The following is a 13,515-nucleotide window of genomic DNA, read 5'->3' as shown; positions in this document are numbered from 1 at the left end:
CGGAGCCTTCGGGAACTGCCGAGAAGCAAAAAAGGAAAGCAAACGACGCAGGCGTTACAAAGAAGTCTAAAGAACCCTGAAAAGACACCGCAGCCAGAAGGGCGAGGGCGGTACAAACAAATCACCGCAGCTGCTGAAGAGCCCTCGGCCAGCGGCAGCAGAAAGCTGTGCGGTGCCCGAGGACAGCCGGGCTGCGAGCAGCTCCGAGCCCACAAACAGCGCTCAGCTGTGCCGGCCTGCGGGGCACGAGCAGAAAGCGGCTGTGCCGGCTGGCAGCAACAGCCACTGCTAACATCTCAGCAGCATCACATTAAAATACAGCAATCCTAGCTTCATAGCTTTTTTTTTCCCCCCCCCCTCATGTTTTATTGCATACCTGATCTCACGGAGGGCCTGGCTGGCCATCAGCTTGGATAAAAAAATTATGAAGCTGAAGCCCATACATGAATATATTTCCACATCTCGTTTTCTAGAACAGCCACAAAACAGCCCCGTCACTGTGCGTTAACAGAGCACAATGAAAATGACTGAGGTTTGTTATTCTGAATACATTTGTGTCTCAATTTCTATATGCATCTGTAATTTTTAGAGTAGCACCACAAGAAATAACCCCCCCTCCCGAACACACCTCTCCCACATTCCCTACCTTTGGCACTTGTCAGATCATCCTCTTACACACGAGTCAGGCCACTAAATACTATAGCAATAAGAACAAGATAGGGTTGAAAAGTTTACAGCAAAGCACTCACGTTTGATCTTCAGAACGGAGCTCCTTATTTCATTAAGGAAACACCAAGGTGTGTGGAAATCTCTTTTTGTTTGAGAGCATCAGAGAGCTGAACGTTGGCTTTGTCAACAAGTGCTGCAGTGCCCCAGCTGGGAGGCAGCTCGATGAAAAGCCCTCAAAGCAGCACGAGGGGCACAGGCTCAGAGCCACTCTGCTTCCACAAGCACCAATGAACCAGCTGTACTTCTCCTAGGGAAGCTTCTTCACCTCACTGTTACCTCCAAGTTCCACAAACCAAACTAAGAGCTTCTCATCCACCCTGAACAGCAGTAACTCAAATCTCTGCCAAAGCACTTAAAGCAGAAACGTGTACACCCATTTTTACTATGCATATTAATAAATATTCTTTATTTAAATTTTGCACATTGCGCTTTAACATATTACATCCAAAACATTTTGCAAATGGATGTCTACTTTGTAAAATCTTATATTCAGCTCATTGTCATTCTGTACAGAATTATAGGTACAACATTACTTTGCCACTAGTCTGCTTTTTGTAAGTCTCACAGGAAGAGAAACATTTAATGAAAAGAGATGGCTTAAATTATAAGAGAGGCTTGCACAGCTACTCAACTAAAGATACAAGCCTGAAGAAAGAACAAAAGTAATGAAATCACCTCCACCAGCCTCCCCCCAAAAAAACAAGAAAAAAAAAAAGAATCACATTAATTTAAGATAAAATTTTGCCATAATTCACTAAATTAAGTTTTTGAAAGAGAAGGCGCAGTAGTCATCTCAAGAATTTCAATGAAAGACAGAGCTATTTTATTGTTTTAGTTTGCTCCAGCCGTTGTCAACCAACCGTTACAAATGGGCCTCTTGTGATCATTTAAACGGCAGTATTTATTAAATTTCTCCTTCAGATGCTGTCGGTATTGTTCTCTATTGCTGTAAAAAGACTTGTTGTTTGCCATAAATGACTGTATTTCATCTTGTGAGATAAAGATTTCCTCGTCAGAAGTGCATTCGGATTCATCCTACAAACAAAAACAGGTGTTTAAAGTCTCCAGCAGGGCCCTCTCTATATAATATACCAGTCTGGCAACCATATGTGTTGTTTACAGTTCCTCTGAAGAAAGACATTGCCTCCACATCACAACACAGAAGCCTGAGCTGGCTAATCCCACCACCTGGCTCATGATGCTCCGCTCTTTTGGGTAAGAAGCGCCCTGTGCAGTCATGAGACCCACTAAAGAAAGCTTCAGTGTTCACACATTTCCAGTGAATTGCTATTATTTGAGTTTGTGGGTGGGTTTTTTTTTCTGTTCTTAATTACAGCAACAGGAAAGTACAGCATGAGAAAGGACTAGGAAAAGGAAGGGAGTCAGAAGGAAGCATGCCAAGGAGCCTGCGATGGGAAGCAGTGTTTGAAGCACAAAGGCATCAGTAATTCATGCTTCATTTTATGAAAGATCCAATCCTTAACAACAAACACTTATACTGCAAGTTCCTCCTCTTGCATTCCAGTGACAGGTAATTCCTCCTCCTCTGTAAAGCAGCTGAGTTACACACTTCACAGAGAAAAATGCAATAGCAAACCAAGTGAACACTGGGAGAGAGCAAGCAATGAATTTTAGCTTCATTTATCTTATCTGCTGTAACAGCTCCTCATTGGGATGTGAAGTTCCAAACCCCACCTCAATCACTACAATTGGAAGCAGTATGCAACAGCCTATAATTGCAGAGTAAGTGGTTACTTACGAGGAGCTCCACTAAGCTCTTGGCACCTTTTCCAGTATCAGGAACAAGTGACATTTCTGTAGGTTCTGCAAATTGTGACACATTTTTCATATGCTCAAACCAAGGCAACTGCTGCCCACTTTTTTCTGAGCTACAGCAGCTTTCAGCATGTGTGTCTTTGGTCTTGTCACGATGAAACTCTGTGTGCGTTGTATTTCCTGAGGTCTCTCTGATACCTGGATCTGCCATACAGCTTCCAAGTTTCTGAATCTGAAACCCAAAACAGCAGTGTTAAAATTGAACCACTGAGAGTTCAAATGGAAGAAAAGAGGAAAGAAAAACTTTCAAGAAAAGGACAAGGATATATACATATTTTTAAGTGTGCGTGCTTGGAGGAAAACAGCATGTTAATACACTGAGGGTGCACAAAAGCACACGTACTAAGGGACGTAAGAGAGAAGAGATTCCTACTACTACAATCAACTCAAGGATCTCCATTCCAAAAATCAAATGGAGAAATACCAGAAGACCAACACTACCTCACTGCCTGCATGAGTCACAACAGAAATTTCAGATGCTTCAGGAATTACTTTAAAATGTATGCATTTAAATAGCTATTCCAGAATACTTGTGGATCCTTACATGTTCATTCTCACACTTTAAAGTTTTACTTTTCTTTTTCTTCTTTTTGTTTTTTCCTTTTGTGTTGCTTTCTTCTGAATTAGCCCAGCACTCCACGCAGCTATCTCCATCCTCCTCTTTGTCGTCGCAGCGATGGACACAGGAATCATCTCCTGCAGAAGACAGGGATTCTCCTTAGATACAATGAAGTTTTGTGTGTGCTTAAACAACATTAAGTTCTTCCCAAACCTACCATTTTCATCGTGGTTGCAAATGCCTTCAGTGCAGGCCACGTCCGACCCCTCTCGAGATCCCGTCTCGCTGCCCTCCATGCTGGATGAATAGCCACAGTCACTACCATTACAATGTGGAGATAGACCTGAGTTGAAGCAGAAAGTTACAATCATCTGTGGTAGCTGATCCATATTCCTTATTCACACCTCTAATGACAGAGATATATTTAAAAATAGAGTTATTTTTAAAAGTAACTGAATGCTGTTTACTCCACAAACGGCAAACAACCACAGCTTGACATACCTTTCTTTATTTTAGGTGAACCTAACAGGGTACCACTACTAGGACAGGTGCAAGAAGTGCTTTCATTGGTAACAATGACTTCTACACAATTGTTAGCTTCTTCAGGGCTACCACAGGCTTTGCAGCTATTTTCCGTGAAGTCCAGGTTTTCCTGCAAATGAATAAAAAACAAAATCCACAAAACCAATATATGCAATTACTGCAAGTAGCTCAGTCAGTGTTTTTAGAAAAGATGCTCTCTCTTTAAGAAGTAGCAGCTGACACTGATAACAGCTGCAGCACTGCTAAATTCTTCAGGAACACAAGGAAAGAAAAAAAAAACACCCTTTAAAAGAATATGATGATCTATTGGGCCATCCGTGGGTCAAGAGATTTCCAGCAACAACTGCACTTCATCCTTCCTTTCCCAAAAATTTAATGGCAATTGTCTGCAAGCAGCATTTGAAATCTCTTATTTGAAGTGATAACTTTAAGAAATGATGGTTGAAAAATACTCCATCATAAGGTGACCTCCCAGTTTTAAAATTAAAACAGAAACAAAGCCCCAAAGTAACAGCTTTACAAAAAGACTGTGCTAATCTGAGAAGAGATAAATCCCAGCAGCCATCAAGAACTGCTTCCCAAGAACAGAATTCCTAAAAACCTCTCCAGAATTGCAGAACAGAAACTTCGGTTGATGAATGAAGCACCAAGGCAGAAATCAGTTATTTAACACCAGCAGAAAGCCACAGCTGTCGGTGTTTACCTTTGCTTGACTTATTTCCTTCTCTTCTGCTGCCTGCAGAGGGGTGGGGATCTCACACACGCATTTATTTTTCCGTCTGTTCTTTCGTTTTTGGCGCTTCTTCTCCTGCTTAAGTTCCCGCACTCTTTCTTCTTCTGAGAACTCTTCACACAGCTGTTCCAACCTGCTGATCCCCTGCACTCTTTCCACAGCCATCTGTATACGAGAGGTTAGATTTATAGAGGTCAACACATCTCAAGTTCTTACATGGTAGGCATGTACCTTCAATGATAAAGTCGAGGCAGCAATACTGACTACAGAAGAAAAGTGCTGGATTCAGGCACTAGATTCCAACCGACAGAGAAGGGGTATGGAAGGGAGGTGGGAGGAGCACTGCTTTTATTCTCATGGCTGATGGTCTCATTTTTCAGTGAGAAGCAGAGACTTGAACAGATTTTTTTTTCTATCTGTGTTTACATGGTAGAAACACTGATTATCTGACACAGCAGGACAGAAAACCACATTGCAACTACTGCTCCAGCACTCTTGCAGCTTTCTGCCTAGAGGAACCAGTGAAAAATCCAACTGATTTTTCAGGCAGCCTCATTTTTGAAGTGCGGACACCTCTCAGAACACAGCACGTAGCGGGGCGTCAAACACACCGCCCTGGAAGCTCCTTCCAGCCCAGCCTCAGAACAAAGCACAGAAATACGGTCAGTGAAAACGTACACAGTCACCATAGCAATGAAATACAAGTTAAATAAAGAATGGAGTTTTACCTCAAAGCTTTTGCGTAAAGCATCAACCCCCAGGTAGAAAAGCATCTGCCACGTTTGTTCCTCAGCTCGCAACTTCTGCCAGATTCGGTGTAATCTTTCATAAAGGTGAATACCCAGGCAGGTCAAAACTTCTTCCTGGGCTATGTCTATTGTCTTAGCATGCCTTTCTCTTCGTCTAGAGGAGAGTTCAACCAAAGCAGAGTATTGTTAAAGTACCTGGAAGTCTACCAAGAGATCAAAGCAACTCAAGGAGGTATTTTCTGTACGTACAACCGAAGCTGTGTTTGCATGAACAGCTCTTTTAATTGAGTTCTGCTGTGCTGCATGCAGATGCAAAATAGAAAGGACCAGCTCAATACTACATTCCTGACATGCTAATTGGAGCACAGTATGGTTAAGCTACACTCTGCCTTCCACCCTGTGACTTCCCTCAGTCTCTTTGCTCCTACTAGAAGGGATCAGTGGAATTTTAGCATCAAAGAGATATGGCCATTCTTTCATTTCCTAAAGTTTTTACTTAATGTATAGCAAACATTTTAAGCTCCTAAATTTGCATTCCAGATAACTGAAGTGTGTACATTATCTACCTTACAAAATAAAATATACTTCAGTATTACGAATAAAAGAAAAATTGTTACAGAAGTAATTGCCCTCCTAATCCAACAGTTATGATCTAGTTCTAAAGACAGCGAGCTGAGCTTTGCATTTTTAATTTTGCGTTTAAGTTGCAAGGTACAGGTTCAAATATTACTACAAAATACAAATGGCAACAAAAATAAATTCAACACGGAGCATTCAGTTTAACATTCAACCAAGGTTCTCTTTCTATTTCGCATGTTCTGAGCGCTTCAATGGAAAAGCAGGCAGCTCTAATGAGTGACCAAATGAAGTAGAAGGCGTTCAGCACTTGCTTTCAGTCTTGCCTTCAGAGTTAAACGCACTTAAAAACCAAAAGCACGTATCTTCACTACTTTGAAGCACTACCTTTAAAGTCTACCTCAACGCGAGGATCGACATTCAGGACTTTGCTGTGCAGCAAGGAGGCAAAAAATCACTTGTGCAAAATACATTCAGTAATAAAATAAAGAAGCAAAGCGCTAGATAGCCCACTCTAGCAAATTACATACTCATACCCTCCTGCGAACTCTGGTTCAGCTCGACCCAAGAGGTGTGCGATGAAATCTGTTTCACAGCATACATGTATATGGCGTTCATGTGGGCAGCAACGCAAACCCTCATACAGTGCAGCACAGTAGCCCTTCTCTTTGCTGCAGTCTAGCTCACCAATAAGAATATTGTATGCCCGAAGTACTTTGTTCTTGCAGTCAGTGCAAAACCTGCAGTGAAATACAAAAGGTAACGGAATTGAATTCTTATTCGAGCAGAAACTTGGAGCAGCTTCATCTAAGTTAAAGCATACTGAGCTCTTTAATAGTGCATGCTATATTTAAAATAGGTCATGCTGAGGTTTATCTTACTTGAAAACATGAAACAGTCACAGACTTTGGGTGTAAGCCACGTGAGTTTACCAAACATTATACTACCCATCATATGTTACAAGCTTGAGTATCAGCTTTCATGCTCCAAGACAGAAATCAATCTAACTGTTAATATGAAGAAATTCCTACATGAATATGCAGTTCCATACACAATCAAGGATCAGAAATCTGATAGTGAGCAAACCGAACAGTGAGTACAAGGTAGGAAAAGTAACACACTCCAAGTTACTTTACAGCAGTTATTTAACGTATAGAGTGAGTGATAACAAGTAAGAAGGAAAATCCTCTGTTGCCTGCTGTGTAAGAGTAGCTTCCACTACAAGCACCTTGAAATATATTTTGAACTACTGGATTACTGCACAGATAGCAAAACAAGGTTTGTTTGTAATACAGTGTACTCAATGTAAACATGGCAGCTCAGATAGCTGATATGAGAATAGTACAGTTATGAAGTCTGTTATAATTTAAACACAACAAAACTAATTTAAAAGTAATCTTCAAGAAGCTACAAAACGCCTGCTGTATTATTCTAAAAATGCAAGTCAGACAAGCTGCTCACATTTCAGCTTTCAGCTTGAAAAGTTTGCTCTTCATGCCATCTCTGGATAGTGTTTTTCCCTTCCCTAGTTTGTCCAGTCACTTGACAACACTAAGTCAAACATATTTGGGTGTTTGATAGAACTATAACTGGCTAGTTTCTGCGGCGAAAGGAAAGAAAACAGTCACATTATTGTAGGTTAGCATCAGGAACGCGGCCAACACCATGTTTAATGTCACAGGAGATTAAAGTTATTTTGTTTCCAAAGTGTTATTTCCACACCACCACCCCCACACCCATCTGTGCCCCCACAGCTTTTATCTGAACCTTGAAACCGCTGGAAATTAAGGCTTTAACCAGTGCTAGAGCTACCATCCAACACGTACATGCAACAATCAGTTTGAGCTTCACTCCTTCCCTTCAAGAAAGGCATAACAGCACTGGCACTACTCTGTTACAGACACCTGTTTGAGGAACAGGATTTATAAGCACCAGCCTGAAGTCTGCATCTATTAGCCTTGTTCCCATTACTTTGAAACTGTGTATAGCCCTCAAAGGTGGCATAACCCCAAAGGGCAGCTACAAGCTGTGGCAGAAAGGAAAATTTCTGGGATAGAAGCCATCAATTTCAACATTCTGCATTACTAAAAATGCACTGCTTTGGCACTACTATTATTTCCTGCTATTACGCAGAATTACTGTTACACTGTATTAGTTTAGAATGAAAGTAATCCAAGATTCCCTCAGAAACAGAGTTCTAAAGACATCCATTAAACTCCTTTAAGAACCACAAAAAAGGGGGTAGTTTTACCTGAAATTAGAATTCTCACCATTGCTCACTTTACATCCACTCTCAGAAAAGACAAAAAACAACCCAAAAAAAGCCACAAACCACCCAAAATCCTGATGCTCGTGTAGCAGTGCGTACTGAAGCTGCTGCTAGAATACTCATCATTGCTACACGATTTAAACTCGCAAATAAGATTCATGTGACACGTATTGAAATGAACAGACACAAAGAATATGCAATTTCAAAACAACACGCTGTAAACCATAGCTTAAAATGCAATCTGGTAAGGCTCTCTACCACCACAAAGCGGACATCTTCGTTTTAGAATGGCATCAGAATGCTCTCAGAAGAATTCTACACTTTTAGACATTGTGTAGACTATACATCTATTTTGATTAACAAGAAAATGCAGCATGTATGTCTCCAGGTGCCTTTGTTCTTGTAACATACCTGTGTTTTCGTAGATACGTTTCTAATGTTTCTAAGAGGCAGCTAGAATCAATTAAAACTACTTCATCCCTGCACTCCTGGGACATGAGCTCCCATACATCCATCCAACATCCCCTGCAAACAAACAACAAACACACCTGTAAGAAAGCATGTTATCCTGCTGGCAGTTTGGGAAAGAAGCAAATGAAAGCACTGGTAGTTTACCTGACTGCTCCCTGGAAGGGTCCATAGTGGAAAGTGATCCTACACTTGCTCTCCTCCTTCTTGCTGTCTTCACTATTTTTCTTATCTGCACTTAATTTCTCTGCACTGAGTGTACTACTGCTCCCTTCACTGTCATATAGTAAAAGAAATTGTAAGCCTGTACCATATCTATTACAAACTGGCTGTTTTGCCCAAATAAACACTATGAAAGCGTTGCAGAGTTCCTTCATTTGCACTGACACTTTCACAGGCTAAGCCTTAAATTACAGAGAAGAGTCAGATAATAGACAGAGTTTGCTACCCATGTTCATAAACCCAAATCCATGACGACTGTGTGTAGCTGAAAGCCAGTAGCAATTTTTCAGTACATTACCTTAAGTGTAATCATACCCAAGTTGTAATATTTCTGGTAGTTTACATTTCATACGTCAACTTACTTCATTAAATTCCCAAAATGTGTTAAAATACTTCCCTCACCACCACTGGATGTGCCTGAAGTACACACACAGAGCAAAGAACACGCTGGAAGGAGCAAGTCACCTCTCCTCACAGCTTTGGATACACTTGCAATTCTACCACAGTGGTCATTTCTGTTTAAACTCACGTACTGATACGACAGAGCAGGAAAACAGAGGAAGAAGCATTCCCATGCAATAATTAGTTGCTCCAGAGTATTTATTTACGCTGTAATCTCAGCAGCTTTCCTTGGAGCAGTATTGGTGCTGCACACCCTGAGCACGCCTGCAGTGTGACAACGGGACGGCGGTTGAGCACAAAGTGCACACTGTGCTCCTCCAGCAAACCACACTGACTGCCCACACACCACACTATCAGATAAAGCCAAAAGCTTTGCTCGCAGTGTCTTGAAGTATTCTTCTTTCACACGTTATCCTGCCAGTGTTCAGAATACAGAGGGGACTTCCTCCAGCACGAGCATTTTCCTCTGCATGGCCATTTGCAGAACTGCTTCGCCTTGCCAAAAGGCTCAGTGCAGCTTCTGCCACATACGTTCTTAAAAAGAAAATATTAATCTTACTAAAAACAAACTGGAAAAACACTTGGAATTTCTGTATTTCTTCCTTTTGATGCACCTCTATGATCTTTTGCTTACGTAACGTAAGCTTTAAAACAATTACATGCAAAGTCTGCAACCAAACCAGAACGGGGGCCAGCGATCAGCCAGCAGCACAAGCAGCAGCAGCAGAGGCCAGGCTGCAGGTGCCCACAGCCCACCAGAGTTAGCCATGCCCGGACACCGAACCCACACAGAATCCATGCCCTGCCATGGAAACCTGAGGGGCAAACTTCCACAGGTCAGGTGCTTTACTACAAGCAGAACACAGGTGAAGTTCTCCTGCACTGCAGCCAAGCACAGTACCCACATTTCTCGGTTATCACCTCAGCACCAGCACAAACAATGACCAAACAGACACCCCACACCACAGCTCTGTACGGTGCATCTTTCTGATCATTTCAGCTTCTACTACAGAGAAGCATACGTGCACCTTTGGCACTGATGTATTCAAAACGTGCTGTCATATTTTGAGAAAATGGTTTACAGACTTTTAGCTTTAATTTTGCCATCTAACCACAACAAAGCCTTTAATTAATGACCAAACAAGGCTTCCCCCCCAACCGACCTCAATGAAAATGACATTTATTCAGCACGTATCATTTCACCTCAGTTTGAGAAAACTGCTGCTCAATTGCTTTGGTGTAGAGAACAAAAAAGCAGTTTCTCTTTCCAGAGCACTGTTTCTATCACAACGCAGAAGCCATCCATGCCCTGGGCACACCGAATTCCATTTTATGATCCAAATGAGATACACAAAGCACAGAGAAGTACTGGTTTGTAATGGTCAAGTTAGCTTTCAGCAGCTAGCTTTGAAATTAACCAAGTATTTTTACAGAGGAAGGGAACTACAACAGCAGCCTGCCACCACATTAACAAGACCCAAAATGTGAAGCATGTGAAGCACTTTCCTATGAAAATCAACTCTAACATACGCTACCCCAAATTCCTGAAAGCCTCTGATTCTCTTCCAGGCAGTTTTCTGAGACAACTATAATCCAAATAGCTTGGAAATTACTACTCTGGCAAATAGATAACAGCATAAAAAAATGATCTGAATGTACCTGCAGTTTTGTTCCTCAAGTACTTTAGGATTAATTGTATATGTTAAACCCCAACTTACCCCAGTGGTTTTGGTTTGTGTGTGTCCAGAGAGTGTAACTGACATCTCTTGTTCTTCTTACTTTTGGGAATTGCATCAATCATGTCATTCAGTTTGGACCTACAGAAAAAGAGTAACTTAGTGGACTGAAAATCTGGTTATCCAGATAAACTTTCAAGGGATTGATTCAGCTCGATTAAGTATGCTCATGAACATTAAATCTAAAGCTTTCTTCCTAGCTGCTACTTTTTCTTACGACAAACACTCCTGCAGTACACAGGGAAAATACAGTGTGGATTTTCCAGGCAAATTCCAGTAGTTCTAATATAACCGTGGGACTAACTTACCCATGCACATAAAACAGTGTATAAAGCTTCTTTGCATCAGTCATACAGCTTCGAGTTACAGAAAGAACCCCCTTCGGCCCAACTGCAAGAGGCTCCAGGGCTGGATTTCCAGACTCAACCAGCTGAGAAAACAGACGCTCCACGCTGCGACGACACCCCACACATGGGACCAGCTGAGAAAGAGCACTCAGAACTTCACGTGATGTCACCATCATGGCAATATTGAGATCCTGCTGTTTAAGCATGCTATGTCTCTAAAGGAGAAGAAGAAAGGAAATAATTAGAAATAAAGAAATAAAAACACACTTTAAAACATTCTACTTTCTTTGCTTTTGACAACATTTCCTTACCAAAATACACGTGAGCTGGAAACCACATGCAGTGCTTAAGAGTTTCAGGTCACCATCTTCCTCCTAATCACCTACAGTACTCAATGAACTACAGCCCACTACTGTCAAAGGAGCAATCCTGCTTCAAGTCTTACAGTCTGCCCTCAGAAAGGAAATAACTTTTTCTCCTCTTGCTCTCTCCTGCCACTCAAATCAGCGAACAACGCAGCCAAGCAGACAGCACACCTCCCTGTGCCCATCACTGAGAAGTCCTTCTTTCTGCAGCTCAGCACAGATGTTTTACTGAAGGGCCTCATATGCAAACTCCACACATTTTCATCTTCTACTCACACTCGTTTCATCCTTGGCACACAGAAAGGAAACTCCTGGATGCTCACTGCTATGTATGGAAATCTCACTTATAACCACCTTCGTTTCTTCACGCCAAAACAATTCTGCAGCACTGCTCCTGACAGGCAAAATGCTGTTTCCCATTACAAATCTAACACCCGTAATTCAGGAAAGCATACATTACTATTCAGGGTGAAACATTTTACTTCAGTAGTGAACATCCAACGTGTGCTAATAATAGAACTTCACAGAGAACACCTTCTAGTATTTCTTATGTCAATAAAGAGCTCGAGGTGCTTCTCCTCATTCCCCTGTCAAACATACCCATGCACAGACCCATATGAGCACATACCCTCCTGCTTCTCCTAACTGCCTCGTTACTGGCTCGGACTCCAACTCTGAACTTCCACTAGCACAGCTAAACAGAACAGATGGTTCCTTCCTCACATACCAGCCAACAAATCCACACTTCAAGTATCACTGCTACAGGCACTTCCCAACATTATCTAGAGGAGCAGAGCGCTGTCACTCTATTAATTGTCTCATCTTCCCCTGCTTACACAGACAGGCTTACAAAGCTGTACTTCGTGTCTATACAGTGAATGCCTTGCCACACTGCTGTCATATCACACCCAGTTAGAGGCTGCTAATGTAGAACTCAGCTGTCAAGAAAGAAGACCACAAAATACAGCAAAATAATCAGTCACATGGAATGTATAAACACACCAACTGAAGTGCAAGACTATTTCTGGTTCACTTCAAGTAATTTATTATAACAAGTGAAGCTATAATCAGAAAACACTACATGTTTGTGCTCTGAAAGGAAGGCACATTAAACAATCTGACAAGCGATAGCACTCTGCAATAATCCTCTTTCCTGTAATTAATAGTACTAATCACAGCAACAACAAAAATGAGCTATTTTCACAACACAGCTATGCTTCATATGCAGCATATGTCCCAACTTCTGCTGCCAAACCCCAGTGCAGGAGTACAAGATGCCCAGAACCAAACAGCCCTGCTCCTTCTGACATCAGGCTTTGGCTGCTTGTGGTCTTTTCCTTTCCCTTCTTTTGGCTGCAGGTGTCACAGGGCTACTTGCACTGCTGGTGCATAACTGTCAGGGGCACAGCAAAAACGTCTGTCTCTGTTCAGCTACACCTAATCCATAAACTACCACATTTATGCTGTCTTGGTAGGGTACTAACTGTAAGATCTTAAGCAATACACACTCCTACTTGTCTAAGCAGTACAAGAGCATATAGAAAGAAGTCTGAACGTATCAGAAAGCATAGTTTTTGTTAAGAATTAACCAGCAATGACCAGTTTTTAATTTTAATTGGATACGCAGCAACATCTCCTGGGAAGACAACAGTGTAAGAGCTGTGAAGTACCGAGAGTGCATGCACCCAGTGCCCTTTGGTACCAACACAACTGCTTATACATACTGATGTGTCATTCATGAACTCATTCCAGGAACAACAACCTCCCCCTAGAGACACAAGGGCAGGAATCTACAGAAACCAGAGCCTAATAACATGTGGCTTTCTTTAAAAAACAGTGAGATATTCACCTGAATGAACTGCTTTAGTTGTGCACCGTTATTCTGATGCCCATCTAGGTTCAGCACGTTGTCGGGAAATTCCATCACCATCTGAGTGAAATAGGAGAAAAAAGGCTTTAGAAGTTGAACGTGCAGCATTTG

General features: G+C 41.8%; 1 protein-coding gene across 4 annotated transcripts; it reads right to left on the bottom strand.

Moving 5' to 3' along the window:
• Positions 1-1,525: 1,525 nt before the first annotated feature.
• GGNBP2 (gametogenetin binding protein 2) lies at positions 1,526-13,515 on the bottom strand. 4 transcript variants are annotated; one of them, XM_019621978.2, is made up of 13 exons: positions 13,384-13,515; positions 11,131-11,384; positions 10,805-10,903; positions 8,610-8,738; positions 8,406-8,519; positions 6,256-6,465; positions 5,129-5,303; positions 4,371-4,565; positions 3,626-3,776; positions 3,342-3,467; positions 3,110-3,261; positions 2,489-2,737; positions 1,526-1,764 (listed from the first exon to the last, which is right to left on the bottom strand). In XM_019621978.2, exons 1-13 carry the CDS (start codon positions 13,510-13,512, stop codon positions 1,561-1,563), a joined length of 2,187 nt encoding a protein of 728 aa, XP_019477523.2. In that variant the 5' UTR covers positions 13,513-13,515; the 3' UTR covers positions 1,526-1,560. The 4 variants fall into 4 exon arrangements, with proteins under 4 accessions (XP_019477523.2, XP_019477524.2, XP_010720320.2 ...); XM_019621979.2 differs by having other exon boundaries at positions 6,262-6,465; XM_010722018.3 differs by lacking the exon at positions 8,610-8,738.

Source organism: Meleagris gallopavo, chromosome 21 (assembly GCF_000146605.3).
Source record: "Meleagris gallopavo isolate NT-WF06-2002-E0010 breed Aviagen turkey brand Nicholas breeding stock chromosome 21, Turkey_5.1, whole genome shotgun sequence".
In the NCBI taxonomy this organism is placed as follows: Eukaryota; Metazoa; Chordata; class Aves; order Galliformes; family Phasianidae; genus Meleagris; species Meleagris gallopavo.
This window is presented reverse-complemented; position numbering and strand designations above follow the sequence as displayed.

Bases quoted from the DNA above. Each gene is read 5' to 3' on its own strand.
- GGNBP2 (XM_019621978.2), bottom strand. From the start codon at position 13,512: ATGCTGCACGTTCAACTTCTAAAGCCTTTTTTCTCCTATTTCACTCAG. The intron at 6,466-8,405 runs GTATGTTACAAG...ATTTCACTGCAG, and splicing joins ACGTATCTACGAAAACACAG to GTTTTGCACTGACTGCAAGA. The intron at 3,468-3,625 runs GTATGTCAAGCT...GCTTCAACTCAG, and splicing joins TTCACCTAAAATAAAGAAAG to GTCTATCTCCACATTGTAAT.